Consider the following 14,645-nt stretch of genomic DNA (forward strand, 5'->3'; position numbering starts at 1 on the left):
ATAAGTGGACTTTTTTAAGCACAGCAGAAGATTATTCAAATGTGATGACGTGAAATGTATTTTAAAAAGTATTCTTTATTTAATATATTACAGTTTGCTTTTCTCAAAAGTGTGTTTAAAAAAAAGTCATAAAAATTGTCTCAATTTAAGTTACTTAAGTAGCTCATATTATATCCAGTAGTAAAAATGACCCGAAGCAAGCACTGGAGGGACAGCATCATTGTCCTGTTCCACTTCACAGACCAACGAGTGGAAAACGAACCTTAGAATGACACGACCCTCACGATTCAGCAACAACAGCTTACTCTATGCATCAATATGTCATTACGCCCTTATTTAGTCATTGCACAAGTGCAAAACTTTCCAGTTTAGTTCTCAATCTGATCAAGTCTTTGCATTTCCTGTTGAACAGATTAGAAAAGATTAAAACCAGCCTTTACAATTTCTATCGTACTTGGCCAATTCATTCCAACTGGTGTGCTTACCTGTGACTTTTTTATTTTTTACATTCAGACTGGTTCTACTAGTCCAATTATAAACGGATTATTAGGCTCCATGTCAATGCAGCTACTATTTGAAGTCCACTCCAGTTTTAAACTAGTTATACTTAATCTGTTATACTTAATCTTTCTGGCTTAGATACTGTTTTTTTTTGGTCCAAAGTAATATCTGTGTCTTATCCAAATTTAATAAGAGAAAATTACTGGTCGTCCAATCTTTTTACATCTTTAACACAGACAAAGATTCATCTAGTCTTGCTGAAATGTATAGTTCAGTATCATCAGCATGACAATGTTAACTAATACTGTGTTTCCTAATAATATCACCAAGGAGCAACATGTCTATTTGAAAATAGCTAAGGGGCTAAGACAGGTCCTTGTGGCAACTCCATGCTTTATACACACAATCTCTCTCTCTCTCTCACACACACACACACACACACACACACACACCACACACACACACTGCAGTACCATCAGGTCACTGCAGTGTCTCAGGTTCAGATCTCTCAGGACAGCTGTTAGAGTCTGATTCTTTTTGTTTTAATGGTTTGTGGCTCCGCTGCTTCACTGTGATGTTGTTTTCAGAGTTACTGGACTGTTAGCGTGTCTGGCTGTGGTCTCAGCAGGTTTTAGTGGATAACATTGGCAGAATGCAGGACCTCTGCTGTGTGTCTGCCTAAACGCTCAAATACTGTTGGAGTGAAGCGAAGCAGGCCACTGTCCTGCAGAGTTTAGCTCCAACCCTAATTAAACACACCTGAAGCTGCTAATCAAGCTCTAACTAGGCATAGTAGAAACTTCCAGGCAGGTGTGTTGTGGCAAGTTGGAGCTAAACCTAAGCCCTCCAAGTTTGGACACTCCAGATGTGTATAAGGGAGTCTTGTGTTGTGCGTGTATTTGGCCATTATGATTTCAGTGATGCAGGAAATGTAGAATCCGGTCATGAAAATGGAATTCACTGTATAATGCAGAATATCACAGAGTTTGACAAAATTTGTATGAATAAATCAAAAAGTAGAACTGTAATGTAATGATGTAACGATATTGATACTTTTTTTTTATCACGATTACAGTGACGAAAGTTTATCACTGTTATCAGTATGATCACAGTATTGTTAAAATGTGCTGGGAAATGTATGGACGTAAAATAATGACAAATGTTTTTGAAACAAAAATAAACAGATTGAGTATTTCGGAAGTGAACTCTGGAAGGTGAATATGAATTATTGAATTTTTAATTATGAAAATAGCACACATAAATCGTTTCACCAATTTTTATATTTAAAATCAACAAACAACAAATGCCCCCTAAAATGCAAGCCCTGAAAATACAAGGCCATAAAAATGCAAGCACTGTTAATGCAATGCATTATTTTTTTCAGTTAGTGCATTTCAAACATGCTTTTTTGTTTCAAAGACATTTGTCATTATTTTACTTCCATAAAAAATGTTCAAAAGTACTGACGCATAAATCGTTTCACCAATTTTTATATTTAAAATCAACAAACAACAAATACAATGACTTTTTGTTTGCATAAACACTAAAACAATAACATTACCAATGATGAAAAAGGATTAAGTCAAAATGATAACTTAATAATAAATGATTATAAGTATTTTACCTGCTTTGTAAATAATTCTAGATACAATATCTGAATTGTTTAAATGTCAGAAACTGCACACAGGCTTACTGTGAATGTAAGTCTCTGTAAATCCACTCTCTGACAGCAGGTGGCGCTGATGGAGCAGCAGGATTACAGCTACTGTACTACTGTATTACTGTTTTCCCACACAAAACAAACTACTCTGCATGCTGTGTTGTTACTTAAATCTCTGCTTTTATGGCTGAATAGTATTTATTTATCCTGAGTTGTTTTAAATTGCGGCAGGGATGATTGAGGTTAGGGACTTAGGGACATCTGTCGTCATGTGTTGCTGCTCTTGGCTGTTGTTAAGAGCGTTTATTAAATGAGTAAGCTGCTGCTGTTTATGTGCTGCGAGCCGCAGGAAACACACAAAACAAATGCCATCCTGATGGAGTGCTGCAGCCCTTCACAAACCTGACGTTAATCTGATTCCATTCTGTTATTCTCTTAAGTACTGTGTAGGAAAACAAGATTTCATCAAAGTCTACATCACTGAGATGTTATGGGAAACATAATTTGACTTTACAGTATGTTGCTCAATTAAAACAGTCCAACATGAACACTATACAGACTAAAACAGTTAACACAGCATGCCTTCATGATTCAGTGAACGATGGAGACTGACTCGTGGCTCTGTTTGACTCTGCACTGTTTGTCACTAATATACAAGAGGAGAAATTCATTACTCAAGTGACAGTGTGTACACAGGGTTATATTAGATAGGGCTGTCAAGCAATTAATTTTTTGAAATCTTATTAATTACATGGTACGTAGATTTATTAATCTAATTAATAACACATTTAAATGGGCTGAGAAAAGATAATTAGAGCTCCTTTTTTTTAGGTAAATGAGAAATCCTTAAATAGACATTACAAAATGAAGCTTTAGAACTGAATATTTTGCTTCAACATAGTATGTAATACACATTAAATGTGGCAATAATATTGATTGATGAATATTGAAATATGATTTTTTTTTTTTTTAATGAAATACTGTACCACTCTCAATATGAAACTTTAACCTCCAGTAGGTGGCAGTAAGTCACTGTCTTAATGATTGAGTGAATCATTCAGTCATTCACTCAACTGATTCATTCAAACAGCTAATTCATTCCCAAATAAAGCAAGTGACTGTCTTTATGAATGAGTCAGTGAATCATTGACTAACTTGATTCATTCAAAACCATGTATTCATTCAATGATGAATCACCGCTGTGTGTTGATCAGAGATGCTCAACAGTTCTGTTGTGGTTTTGATTAGAATTATTTTCATTTGTGAAACTGAACTAAAACACAAAATTGTGTCTAAAAATGTAACTAAATATTAATGTATTGTTTACTGAACTGTAAAAAAAAGAAATCAATGTCACATTTGTGTAGATATTGGGGAAACAGCACTCTTGCTGGTGTGATATTACTAAACTATATGATATGATATTAATATTAGTGATTTTTTTTTTTTTTCTTTTGCCCTCATACTGTATGTTGAATATTAAGCTCATATAACTGCATTAATAGACTCGATCATGCAGTCAGTCAGTCAGCCGTCCTGCATCATGATCATCAGACATTAAACACATTGATCATTTCAATGCATTATTTTTTTTCCATAATTTGTATTGCATTTGTATTTTCCTTCAGAACATCAACACTAAATGGAAATCAGAAGGTAAAATCTAGTTTTGTTCTGCTGCTCATCTCTTTGACCCTCCTATCTCTCTCTCTCTATCTCTCTCTCTCTCTCTCTCTCTTTTTTCCTCTCTATGTGTAGCTGGCTAGTGTCCAGTTTTAATACCGTACAGCCAGAGGGTCTACCGTACACACACACACACACACACAGACACACACACACGCACACGCACACGCACACACACACACACACACACACACAGACACAACACACACACACCACACACACACACACACACGTCTACATCTCTCCCTCACTCACCTTCAGAGTCTGTTCTGCTTTAGAAAGGGTCACCATCACACCTACAGTGAGCTCTACACACACACACACACACACACAAATCACTTGTGCAGTTTCCTCTCTAATCAATGCAGTCTGCTTGGATTTGCAAAACCCAAATGAATATAGATTTGCTGTCCACTTGCACACTAAATTATGCAAAGCATAGTGTTTTATTTCCTGGTTCTTTGGTTGTTTGTGTGAGCGAGGAACACTACGTCTGTAAACACACAGGCTCATTATCACACTCTTCACACTCACTGCAACATCTGAATCTCACTCTGATCCAAACCTGCAATCCACTCCGTTTTGTCTGAAATGTAATGCAACGGTTGCACTTTATTTACAGTACGTGTTACAGTGTATTTATCTAAGAAAGTTCTGGTAATACAAGGTAACTACATGGGGTAGGGTTAGGTTTAGGGGTAGGTTCAGGGTTAGTACCTAGTTATTACATAGTTATTGTAATTACTATAATAAGTACATAGTATGTACATAAGGAACAGGACTGTTAAATAAAGTGCTACCAATGCAACTCTATTAATACACACACATGCACATACACACACAAATGTGCAGCTTTCGACACAACACAGTCAACACAGTTGATTTGAGTTTGACATTAGCATTATGCTGCATTCATACTCATACAAAATGCACAAATGGTTGGTGAAATAACAAGTGAAAGGTCTTCAACCTTTATATTTCATGACTTCACATGTTATTCTTGAATAAGCAGGAAGGCAAAATGGTTGGTTTGATAATATTGGGCCTTTTTTAAATGTATTATTATTATTATTATTATTATATTTTTTAATCCTGCTTAAAGCGATAGTTCACCCAAAAATGAACATTTTATGTTTATCTGCTTACCCCCAGGGCATCAGTAGAACACAAATTATGATTTTTAGCTTCAGGCGTTGCAGTCTCTCAGTCTACAATGCTTGTCAATGGTCACAGAATCTATGAGAGTAAAAAAAAAAAAAAAAAAAAAACATGCACATACAAATCCACATTAAACCCTGTGGCTCATGACAATACATTGATGTGAAAAGACACAAAACGATCAGTCTGTGCAAGAAACTGAACAGTATTTATGTAGTTTTTTTTTTTTTTTTTTACTTCTGATTCATGCAATGTCTGAACTGTTGGAACTCTTGTGAATGCGCTTCACAGCAGCAGGCGCGTAAGACATCCCCTGCGTTCCATTCAGAAGGAATCATCCCTATGCCCTAGTCCCTTCAAAGGGTTTACCCTCCGGAGTGAGAGCTTCGAAGGGTTGAAGGATGTAGGGGACCAAACAACTGTTTCTTGAAGTGCCCTTCTGTGTAATCATCACGTGACCACATGGAGGCGCTGTCATCATCAGAATAAGAATCAGAATGAGCTTTATTGCCAGGTATGTTTACACATAAAATGAATTTGTTTCAGTGACAGAAGCTCTACAGTGTCACAGAATGACAGTGACAAGACAGGACACAGATAATAATAAAAAAAAAAAATAATATAAAAATAGACAAAATAGACTATGTGCAAAAACACAATATATAATATAGACAATTATGTATGTACAGGTATGATATGTGCAAATTTGAAATGTAAATAAGTATGTGTGTTAAATAAATAATGTATAATAGTGTTGTGTGTTCCACGTGCATCATGCAAAGAATATGTGCAAAGGATCATGGGAGCCCAAAGTGTCCATCATTCCCAAGGGCCCTTTGAAGTAGCCAGTTTTGAGCACTTCGGTTTGGAGCGACCCTTCAATATGGCGTCCATGATTGTTTTCACTCCAAAGTGCCCTTGAGAGGGTGATATATCCCGTTTGGAACACACAGACAATCTTCTTCTTGTTGCTTTATGGTGGATTGCAGACTTATAAGTGATTACCACCACCTATCTCTCAAGTGGACCATTGACACTCCTAATTGAGATTGTAGATAGAGTGTTAATGGTCGACTTGAGCGATTGGTGATGGTAATGCACATTTGCACAGAGAGACTGATATGCAAGGAAAAGAAACACAGCCTGGAATCAGTTCCTGTTCACAGGTATGGGACAAGAACTCATGTATGTAGAGTGATGGCATCTCTGCAGTGTGTTGTGGGGGATTCGAGGTTGAGTTTGGCACAATTAGTGGCCGTTCATGCTGACAAAGAGACAGAAGCTAAAAAATAATGACACCACTGAGCAACCAACCACTTCACTGACAGAGAGCAGATATTCAGCTGATTTTAGGTTGTTTTTTCACCTGAAGATCTTAATTCATATCAATATCAGTATCTTCTCCTGTAATTGATAGACCTGAGAACATTAAACTATGTCAATGAATCGCAGCAGCTCTGGCAGTTTTGTGTGTGGTATTTCAGCACAAAAATCATGCATTTTATTCACTAACCAGCTGAAATCTTGTTTAATGGCGCTAGAAGGCTAATACTCTGAAACAGCGCTGTGTCATTAGCATTAATAAAGTCACTGCCATTTTTTTCAACACAACACGTCTCATTTATTTTAGGCTCATTACAGATTGTGCCTTATTCACAGAACTCAGCACTATTTGCCTGCTGCAATTAATGGTGTGCTATTACTGTCAGGCTGTAAACAGAATTTTATGTAAAATAGATGTTTGTAAAACAGCAGTAATTTACCAAATGGCACGTCATGAGTGTGAGATGAAGTCTAGAGCACATTCAACATTTCACTGAGGCCATCAGGTCTGAATGATGCTCTAGGCTCAGTAAAGTATGGTAGATTGTGGCAAACCTTGTTCGCATTTTTGCTCTTAACTGATTAGTGAAATTCCGTCATTACATCAGGTGGCAGAACAATGCAGTTTATCTGAGCTATAGGCTGTCACATGAAGTCTGTTTTGATTTCATTTTCTTGCCTGTTTCACAAGAAAGCCTGTGTCCACACTGAAGCCAGAGCTTTCCCTATCTAATCTTTTTTTTTCTTTCTTGTATCAAAGAAATATCTGCGTCCACATGAAACCACAAAACTGACACAAAATGATGTAATTTACATGCCAGACCAGTATGTGGCACTGTAATTCTGCCATAGAGATACACTCAGAACAGAGAAGAAGACTTGGACTATCACATATAAACCTTGCGCGAGGTTTTTACAAACGAACATGGAACAACACATTTACTAATCTGTGTTAAATGTTAGTTAATAAAAAGACAATCGTTCAGTGTTTGTTCATGTTTTTTGTTGCTGTTACGTGACGTAGTGCTATCTGACTAGGTGCGAGATGTGGACTGATGACGTCATCGTTTCAGAAATATACAGATTCGCTGTCCACACTGAAACGCGTTTTCAGATTTATCCACTCTGGAACCCGGTTTCAAAAAATATTGGTTTCACTCTCCCAAAACACTGGATCCGTGTGGACGAAATGTCCATACAATACAGAATTTATGCGTATACAAATAAATGCATCTCTGTGTAGACGGGGCCTCAGTTCTCACACCTGTTTTGATGTACCTTGATTACACTCCTCTGTCTGTTCAAGCCCTCAGTTTTCTGTGTTAGTCCAGTATATTTTATGTGCTTCTGTCTCCTAGTACAGGGAGTACTGTATTTTATCACAAAAACAAAACAACATGGAACATAGACAGGGTCAGAAATGATCTTTTCCCACTTTTAAGTGGCATTTGGCAATCATTGCAATCATTAGATTTTTTGAGGCATTTGGCATTTTCACCTTTGCAGGTGCAAATTTTATAATTACCTTAATAAATATATCTTTTTATTTTTGTCAAATATTATGTCAAATTTAATCAACCACTATACTATATTGTAACGAGGGAGGTGTCTTGACGGAGTAGGATTCACATGCAAGGCTTTATTATTAACAGCGTGGTCAGAACAGGCAGGGTCCAGTAACAGCAAACAGATATATCCAAGGCAGAGGCAAAAGAGTAATCCAGATAACAGGCAATGGTAAGGGCAGGCAGCAAACAATCAGAATCAAGGAAACAGTCCTGGGTCAAAAACAGGCAAAGGCAAGGCAAAAATAAGAAAGTCAGAAAATAGAGATATAAGTGTGTGCCATTCTTATAGTGTGAGACTGATGAGGTGATGAGAAACAAGTGATGATGAGTCCGGGCAAAGGATTATGGGAAATGAAGTCCGTGGTGAGTGGTAAAGGGTACAGGATGGGTTGGCCTCTAGTGCAGCTCAAGGACACTCCAGCTAGAGATTGTGAAATATTTACTGTTACAAATCCAATTTTTCCTTCAACAAAAGCCATCTTGCAAAGGTGTAACAGTATTTGTATCCAAAATGCATTTATGTTTATTTGCACAGACGGTTTAATGCTACTCTGTACATGCATTTACACAAAAAGTGTAAAAGAAAAAGAAAAGAAAGAAAGCTTGATATATGCTGTAGCATGAAAAACAAAAAGCATGAAGCTGAAGCACTGAAGCTGCAAAATCTATCTGTTACTTCCATCTTTTCTGCACTTTGTTGTTTATGATGATGAGAGCAGAATTTAGTAAGTGAGTACACACTACACTCCACCCAAATATGAAAATTCTGTCATTAATTACTTACCCTCGTGTCGTTTCAAACCTGTAAAACCTTCATTCATCTTCGGAAAACATTAAGATTTTTTTTGATGGAATCTGGAGCTGTCTGACCCTGCATAGACAGCAATGCAACTGAAATCTTCCCAAGTCCAGAAACGTAGCAAGGAGATCTGTGATCACGCCGATACGCTGTTTCCGTTCAGATCAAATCACAACAACGTAGGAAACAGTTCCGGCATGACACAGCTGAGATATTCTCCAAAATGGCACCAGGGTGATGCGGAGGAGACATATTGTTGAATAAAGTCGTTTTTTTTTTTTGTTTGTTTTCTTTTGCGCACAAAAAGTATTCTCGTAGCTTCGTATAATTGCGGATGTACTACTGATGTCACATGGATTAATTCACAGATCTCCTTGCTACGTTTCTGGACTTGGGAAGATTTCTGTTGCATTGCTGTCTATGCAGGGTCAGACAGCTCCAGATTCCATCGAAAAAAAATCCTAATTTGTGTTCCGAAGATGAACAAAAGTCTTACGGGTTTGAAACGACACGAGGGTGAGTAATTAACGACAGAATTTTCATATTTGGATGAACTAACCCTTTAATCCTCAATGCTGCAGGAATCAGGAATCATCAAGCAGTGTGAGCAAATCTTCTGTAAATGTGATGCCGCAATCGACACGTTTCATTCACTTACACATTTCACAGTCATCATGACTTTTAATTATGCTGGGGCATTTTTGCTCATTATCCCTGACCTTGGCTTTGGAAATGAGGGACACGTGCACTGATTTTATTGTTCATGCACTTTTTCTCTTGTCTATGTCTCTCAGGAGGAGCACCAGACATCCCAGACGATAATGTGTTTGAGCGACGGAGGATACGAACTGCAAAAGTGAGTACTGTGTGTGAACATGAAACAAGAAGCTGGCAAGACAGTGGAGTTTCTGTTATGAATAAACATTATTTTCCTCTCAGTACTGATGTGAGGGCTCCCTCTAGTGTGCAGCTCAAGTGTTACAAACTTAACAGATTTTCTTGCATAAAAACAGCTTTTACAAACCCATTGTAAATGTTTTATTGAAACTATAATATATTCCATGCAATTAACATCATCAAATACCATTAAATATAAAGTGTCTGTATAATATGTTCTTTTATTATTTTGCAGGGCTTTTTTGTTTGTTTTATGGAGGGCTTTTCTAAAAAAGCCATTAAGAGACTATTAACCACTATTCTCACTTTTACACAAATGTCTCATTACAGTGTCTACAAACTGATAAAACTGATCTGAGATCAGGTAAAAAAAAAAAAATAATAATAATAATAAAAAAAACATAATGCAGACATAATGTAGCTTTGTTTACTGAAATTACATAATTTTATCAGCTTTATACACACTCCAAACCACTGGTTCAAAACATGGTTGCAAAGGTTTCAAAGCCTCATGAAGCAGTGCTTCGAAACACTCATCACTACAAAACAGGCAAAAAGAATAATTTCACTTTAGTAGCATTATGACTAATTCACAGCAGTAATCGGGAGCTGTATTCCTGTGAGAGTGAAGCAATGTAGTTTCCCACCATCTGTTCATTTGACTGTGAAGTAAACAGTACTCATTTCAAATATGAATTAATTTGCTAAAGAAAGTTCAAAGTGTCAACATCATCATGAAATGTATAATTTAGAATAAAAAAAAAAAAAAAAAAAAAAAATGAATTAATTGATTAATTGTAGAATGTGCTTGTGTTGTGTGAATGTGCTTGTTGTAGTCATCAGATGGTGACAGACATGGAGAATAACATCACAGTGAACACACATCCACTGGAGAGCACAGTACTGATGTGAGTATATGATCAATATCTCCATCGCTTATACTGCAGATATCATGGGTGATTATCATTACCAGTACTCCACTGTCATGGGCGATTATGGGTAATACAGTGGACTCAATAATGGCTATCACTTTATCATGGTATTCCGTCATTAGTTTGCAATCAGTTATTATGAGTAATTATAGCTATTATCAGTAATTTCTGTATTTTATTGTTATATGTGATTATAGGTATTTTATTATCAGTACCTCCTCATGGAAATAACTCTCAATTACACTTGATTTTTTATTTTAAACATAACATGAACTTATTATAGTAATAACAGTAAATTATGCATATAACATGCATTAAACCTTAAACCAAACCCTATTGTAAGCAGGCCTACAGGTTGTGAGTTTTCACTACATAAGATGTCCTTGATTTAGTGTAATTACATTTTTTTAGGGTTTGGTTTAGGAATGTTTGCTTGAAATTAACAGTTTGATGATAAATCATGGAAAAAAATACCTACAAATAGTATTACCGTTTCATATTTTAATTATCATCAAAATTAGAGCCATCATCATGTACTTAATTACCGTGATTTTTTACAACTCAGGATAAATAAATACTATCCAGCACACAGAGTAGTTTCATTTTGTGTGAAAACATGGTGGAAAGCTGCAAGGTTTTAAACTAGTGCTAAGGGAATTGTACAAATTAATTTATGAATGAATTAATTACACTCTTAAAAATAAAGGTGCTTCACAATGAAATAGAAGAACCCTTTTGTCTAAATGGTTCCGTAAGGAACCTTTAACATCTGAAGAACCTTTCTGTTTCACAAAAGGTTCTTTGTGGCGAAAGAAGGTTCTTCAGATTATAAAAAGGTAAGAAAGAGATGGTTCTTTAAAGAACCTATGACTGAATGCTTCTTTGTGGAACTAAAAATGGTTCTTCTATGGCATCGCTTGAAGAACCTTTTGAAGCACCTTTATTTTTAAAAGTGTATATGAATGTACCTCTGAAGATGCCGTCTTCAGAAAAGATTGGATGGCGTTTTGTTTTCACCTTCGCTCCATGTAATTGCTAGTAAACCAGTGTTGTTTACGAGAAACAGCTGTAATTGTGCTGCTCCATCAGCGCCACCTGCTGTCCGAGAGTGGATTTACAGAGACTCACATTCACATTCAGTCTGTGTGCAGTTTCTGTCTGGACTAGAAACAGACCGGATTTACATGCCCTGCTGTAGTTTATGACCGGTTGATGAAAAACAAGCTCATGTGGATTCTACACATTTAAACAATTCAGATAACGTATCTAGAATTATTTATGAAGCATGATAAAATACATATAATCATTTATTAATCAATCATTTTGATTGAACCCTTTTCTTTATTTAAAGGCTAAAATGTGAGGTTTAACATTTTCTGAAACCTTTTCAAAGCTGTATTTGAACATTTCGTAATTTTTTTTTTTTTCATACAACATAAACTGTTGTCAGTCATGATGTCATTTAAAATCCGGACATCATTGGTAATGTTATTGTTTTAGTGTTTATGCAAACAAAAAGTCATTTTATTTGTTCTTTGTTGTTTTTTTAATATAAAACTTGGTCATTTTCAGCACATTTTAACAATACCGTGATAATACTGATAACCGTTATAGTTTTGGTCACTATAATCGTGATAAGAAATTTTCATTCCGTTATATCACTAAACTGTAAAATAGAGTGTATGCAAATAAATTGTATCTTTGCTTATGTTATCCAGCAGCATCCAGCATGACTGGCGAGACTTCCTGCAGACACAGGATATCCTGGAGAAGAGAAGCCCCTCCCCTCCCTCTCTGTCCTCAGACAAGATGAGCACGTCCATCAGCATGACCACCCTATCAGATGGCAGCACCCCCGTAAGCCCCACCCTCTTTCCTCTTCCGTAGGCTGATGGTGTAGATGCAGGAGTTTGAAGTGTTTGTTAGGTTTTGGTCAGTTTGGTCTGAAGGTCATGACGTTGTGGAGCATCAAATGCATTTGGTAATTGTTTTCAGACATGTTCCCTGGTAGTAATCAAGGTAGTATTTTACATACCTTTGACACACCTATTATGTAAATAAGGATGTGGAACAGTTGTTCTTCTGTGCTGAGAAGATTGTGACTATTTTGTTGTTTGATGAAATCTTATGGAATCTGAGTATCTCACACTTGGTTGAATCAGTGCAGGTTAACACACACACACACACACACACACACACACACACACACACACACACACACACACACACACACACACACACACACACACACACACTCTCTCTGAGCAGGTGTTTCTTTTGATTGATTTAACAAACAAGTTCTCTGTAGTCTGAATGTGTGTAGTATGAACATTATCTGAATACCCGTCATGTTGTCATTGTCATGTGATCTGCTAACATTAGTTGTGTCGCTTCACAGTGGTTCACAAATGCTCACCCGTGGCCTCAAGGGATAATACAGTGTCCATCGGAAGCACACTTTAGAGTCTCTTTGGAAGTAGCTGGTTATCCCAGTAATTTTCATCTACTGTTTTATGTATATTAATTTGGACATTCTACTGTTTATATAAGTTCCCTTTCAGCCGGACACTCTGAGTCATGTCGGTGACCGACGAATTGGGATCTCAGAAACCGTGCCTCCCCACCCAGGCCTGTAGGTACTTGTCTGGTCTGTCCGATGATGCTTATGCGGCCTGTGGAGAAGCTGCCTCCGCCTTACACGCTATGGCATTACTGCAGTTTCTTCAGGCTAAAGAACTGAGGGACCTGCACGAGGGTGGTCACGATCTCGAATTACTGAAAGAGCCCAGAACCGCAACCGATCTTGCGCTCTGAGCTGCAAATGTCACCGCGAGTTCTCTGGGTTGTGCGATGTCCACACTTGTGGTCCAGGAGTGCCATCTCTGGCTGTGTCTGGTCGACATGAGGGATGCAGACAAAGTTTGGTTCCTCAAGGACGGGCCACCAACTGCACTGGCAGATTAGATTAGATTAGATTAGATTAGATTAGATTCAACTTTATTGTCACTTTACAGAGTACAAGTACAGAGCCAATGAAATGCAGTTATCATCTAACCAGAAGTGCAAATAACAGATTATATAAAATAAATATAGAATGTGTGTATATACATTAAGCTTTATGACATATAGTGTAAGTTATGAGGTAGAAGGGCAGAGACCAGCTCAATGCAAATGACTGTACATACAACACAGGGTTCAAAGAAAGTATAAACAGAAGATGCATTATACAGTGAGTATAAAAAGAAGGTGCATTATACAGTGAGGTACGTAAATAGCATGAGTTTATATATGGCCAATGACCATAACAGTGCAAACAGCATCCAGAGGTAGAAATGTGCAAGGGAATGTGCAAAAAAAATCAGAAATGTGCAAAATAACAGAGGGAATAATAAGAACATTGGGAGTGAGGAGTGCAGACAGGTTATTGTTCAGTTCAGTTTTTTTAAGCATTAGGTGGTCCATCCAGGATGTAGTGTTCAGTGCCTGAGATTGGAGTTCAGTAGGCTGACCACTGAGGGAAAGAAACTGTCCCTGAATCTGTTGGTGTGACAGCGAAGACTCCTATAACGTCTCCCCGATGGGAGAGTAGTGAACAGTCTGTGACTGGGGTGAGAGGAGTCTTTGATAATACTTCTCACTCTCCTTAGGCAGCGTTTGTGGTAATCGTCTTTAATGGAGGGTAGCCCGACACCAGTGGTGTATTCGGAAGCTTTCACCACCCGCTGGAGGGCTTTCTGGTCCGAAACAGTGCAGTTTCCATACCACACTGTGATGCAGTTTGTGAGAATGCTTTCAGTAGTGCAGCGGTAAAAGTTCAGCAGGATGTTGGGAGGACAGGTGAGCTTCCCTTAGTTTCTTAAGGAAGTAAAGGCGCTGTTGTGCCTTTTTGATCAGTGTGGAGGTATTGAGGGTCCAGGAAAGATCCTCAGAGAGATGGACACCAAGGAACTTGAAGCTCGCCACGCACTCCACTTCAGCCCCATCAATGTAGATGGGAGTGTGATCCTTCTTAGTCCGCCGGTCATCTACAATCATCTCTTTGGTCTTTTGGGTGTTGAGTCCAAGGTTATTGTTGGCACACCAAATTTCTAGATGCTGAACCTCGTCCCTGTAGGCTGTCTCAT

General features: G+C 37.5%; 1 protein-coding gene across 2 annotated transcripts; it reads left to right on the forward strand.

Annotated features, from left to right (window-relative positions):
* Positions 1-6,071: 6,071 nt before the first annotated feature.
* LOC109105206 (IQ domain-containing protein J) lies at positions 6,072-12,668 on the forward strand. Of its 2 annotated transcripts, none has more exons than XM_042755491.1 (4): positions 6,072-6,168; positions 9,487-9,548; positions 10,426-10,497; positions 12,240-12,668. In XM_042755491.1, exons 1-4 carry the CDS (start codon positions 6,124-6,126, stop codon positions 12,406-12,408), a joined length of 348 nt encoding a protein of 115 aa, XP_042611425.1. In that variant the 5' UTR covers positions 6,072-6,123; the 3' UTR covers positions 12,409-12,668. The 2 variants fall into 2 exon arrangements, with proteins under 2 accessions (XP_042611425.1, XP_042611426.1); XM_042755492.1 differs by having other exon boundaries at positions 12,243-12,668.
* The last annotated feature ends 1,977 nt before the right edge of the window (positions 12,669-14,645 follow it).

Source organism: Cyprinus carpio, unplaced genomic scaffold, assembly GCF_018340385.1.
Source record: "Cyprinus carpio isolate SPL01 unplaced genomic scaffold, ASM1834038v1 S000006712, whole genome shotgun sequence".
Classification (NCBI taxonomy): domain Eukaryota; kingdom Metazoa; phylum Chordata; class Actinopteri; order Cypriniformes; family Cyprinidae; genus Cyprinus; species Cyprinus carpio.

Bases quoted from the DNA above. Each gene is read 5' to 3' on its own strand.
- LOC109105206 (XM_042755491.1), top strand. From the start codon at position 6,124: ATGCAAGGAAAAGAAACACAGCCTGGAATCAGTTCCTGTTCACAG. The intron at 6,169-9,486 runs GTATGGGACAAG...TATGTCTCTCAG, and splicing joins GAATCAGTTCCTGTTCACAG to GAGGAGCACCAGACATCCCA. The intron at 10,498-12,239 runs GTGAGTATATGA...TATGTTATCCAG, and splicing joins CTGGAGAGCACAGTACTGAT to CAGCATCCAGCATGACTGGC.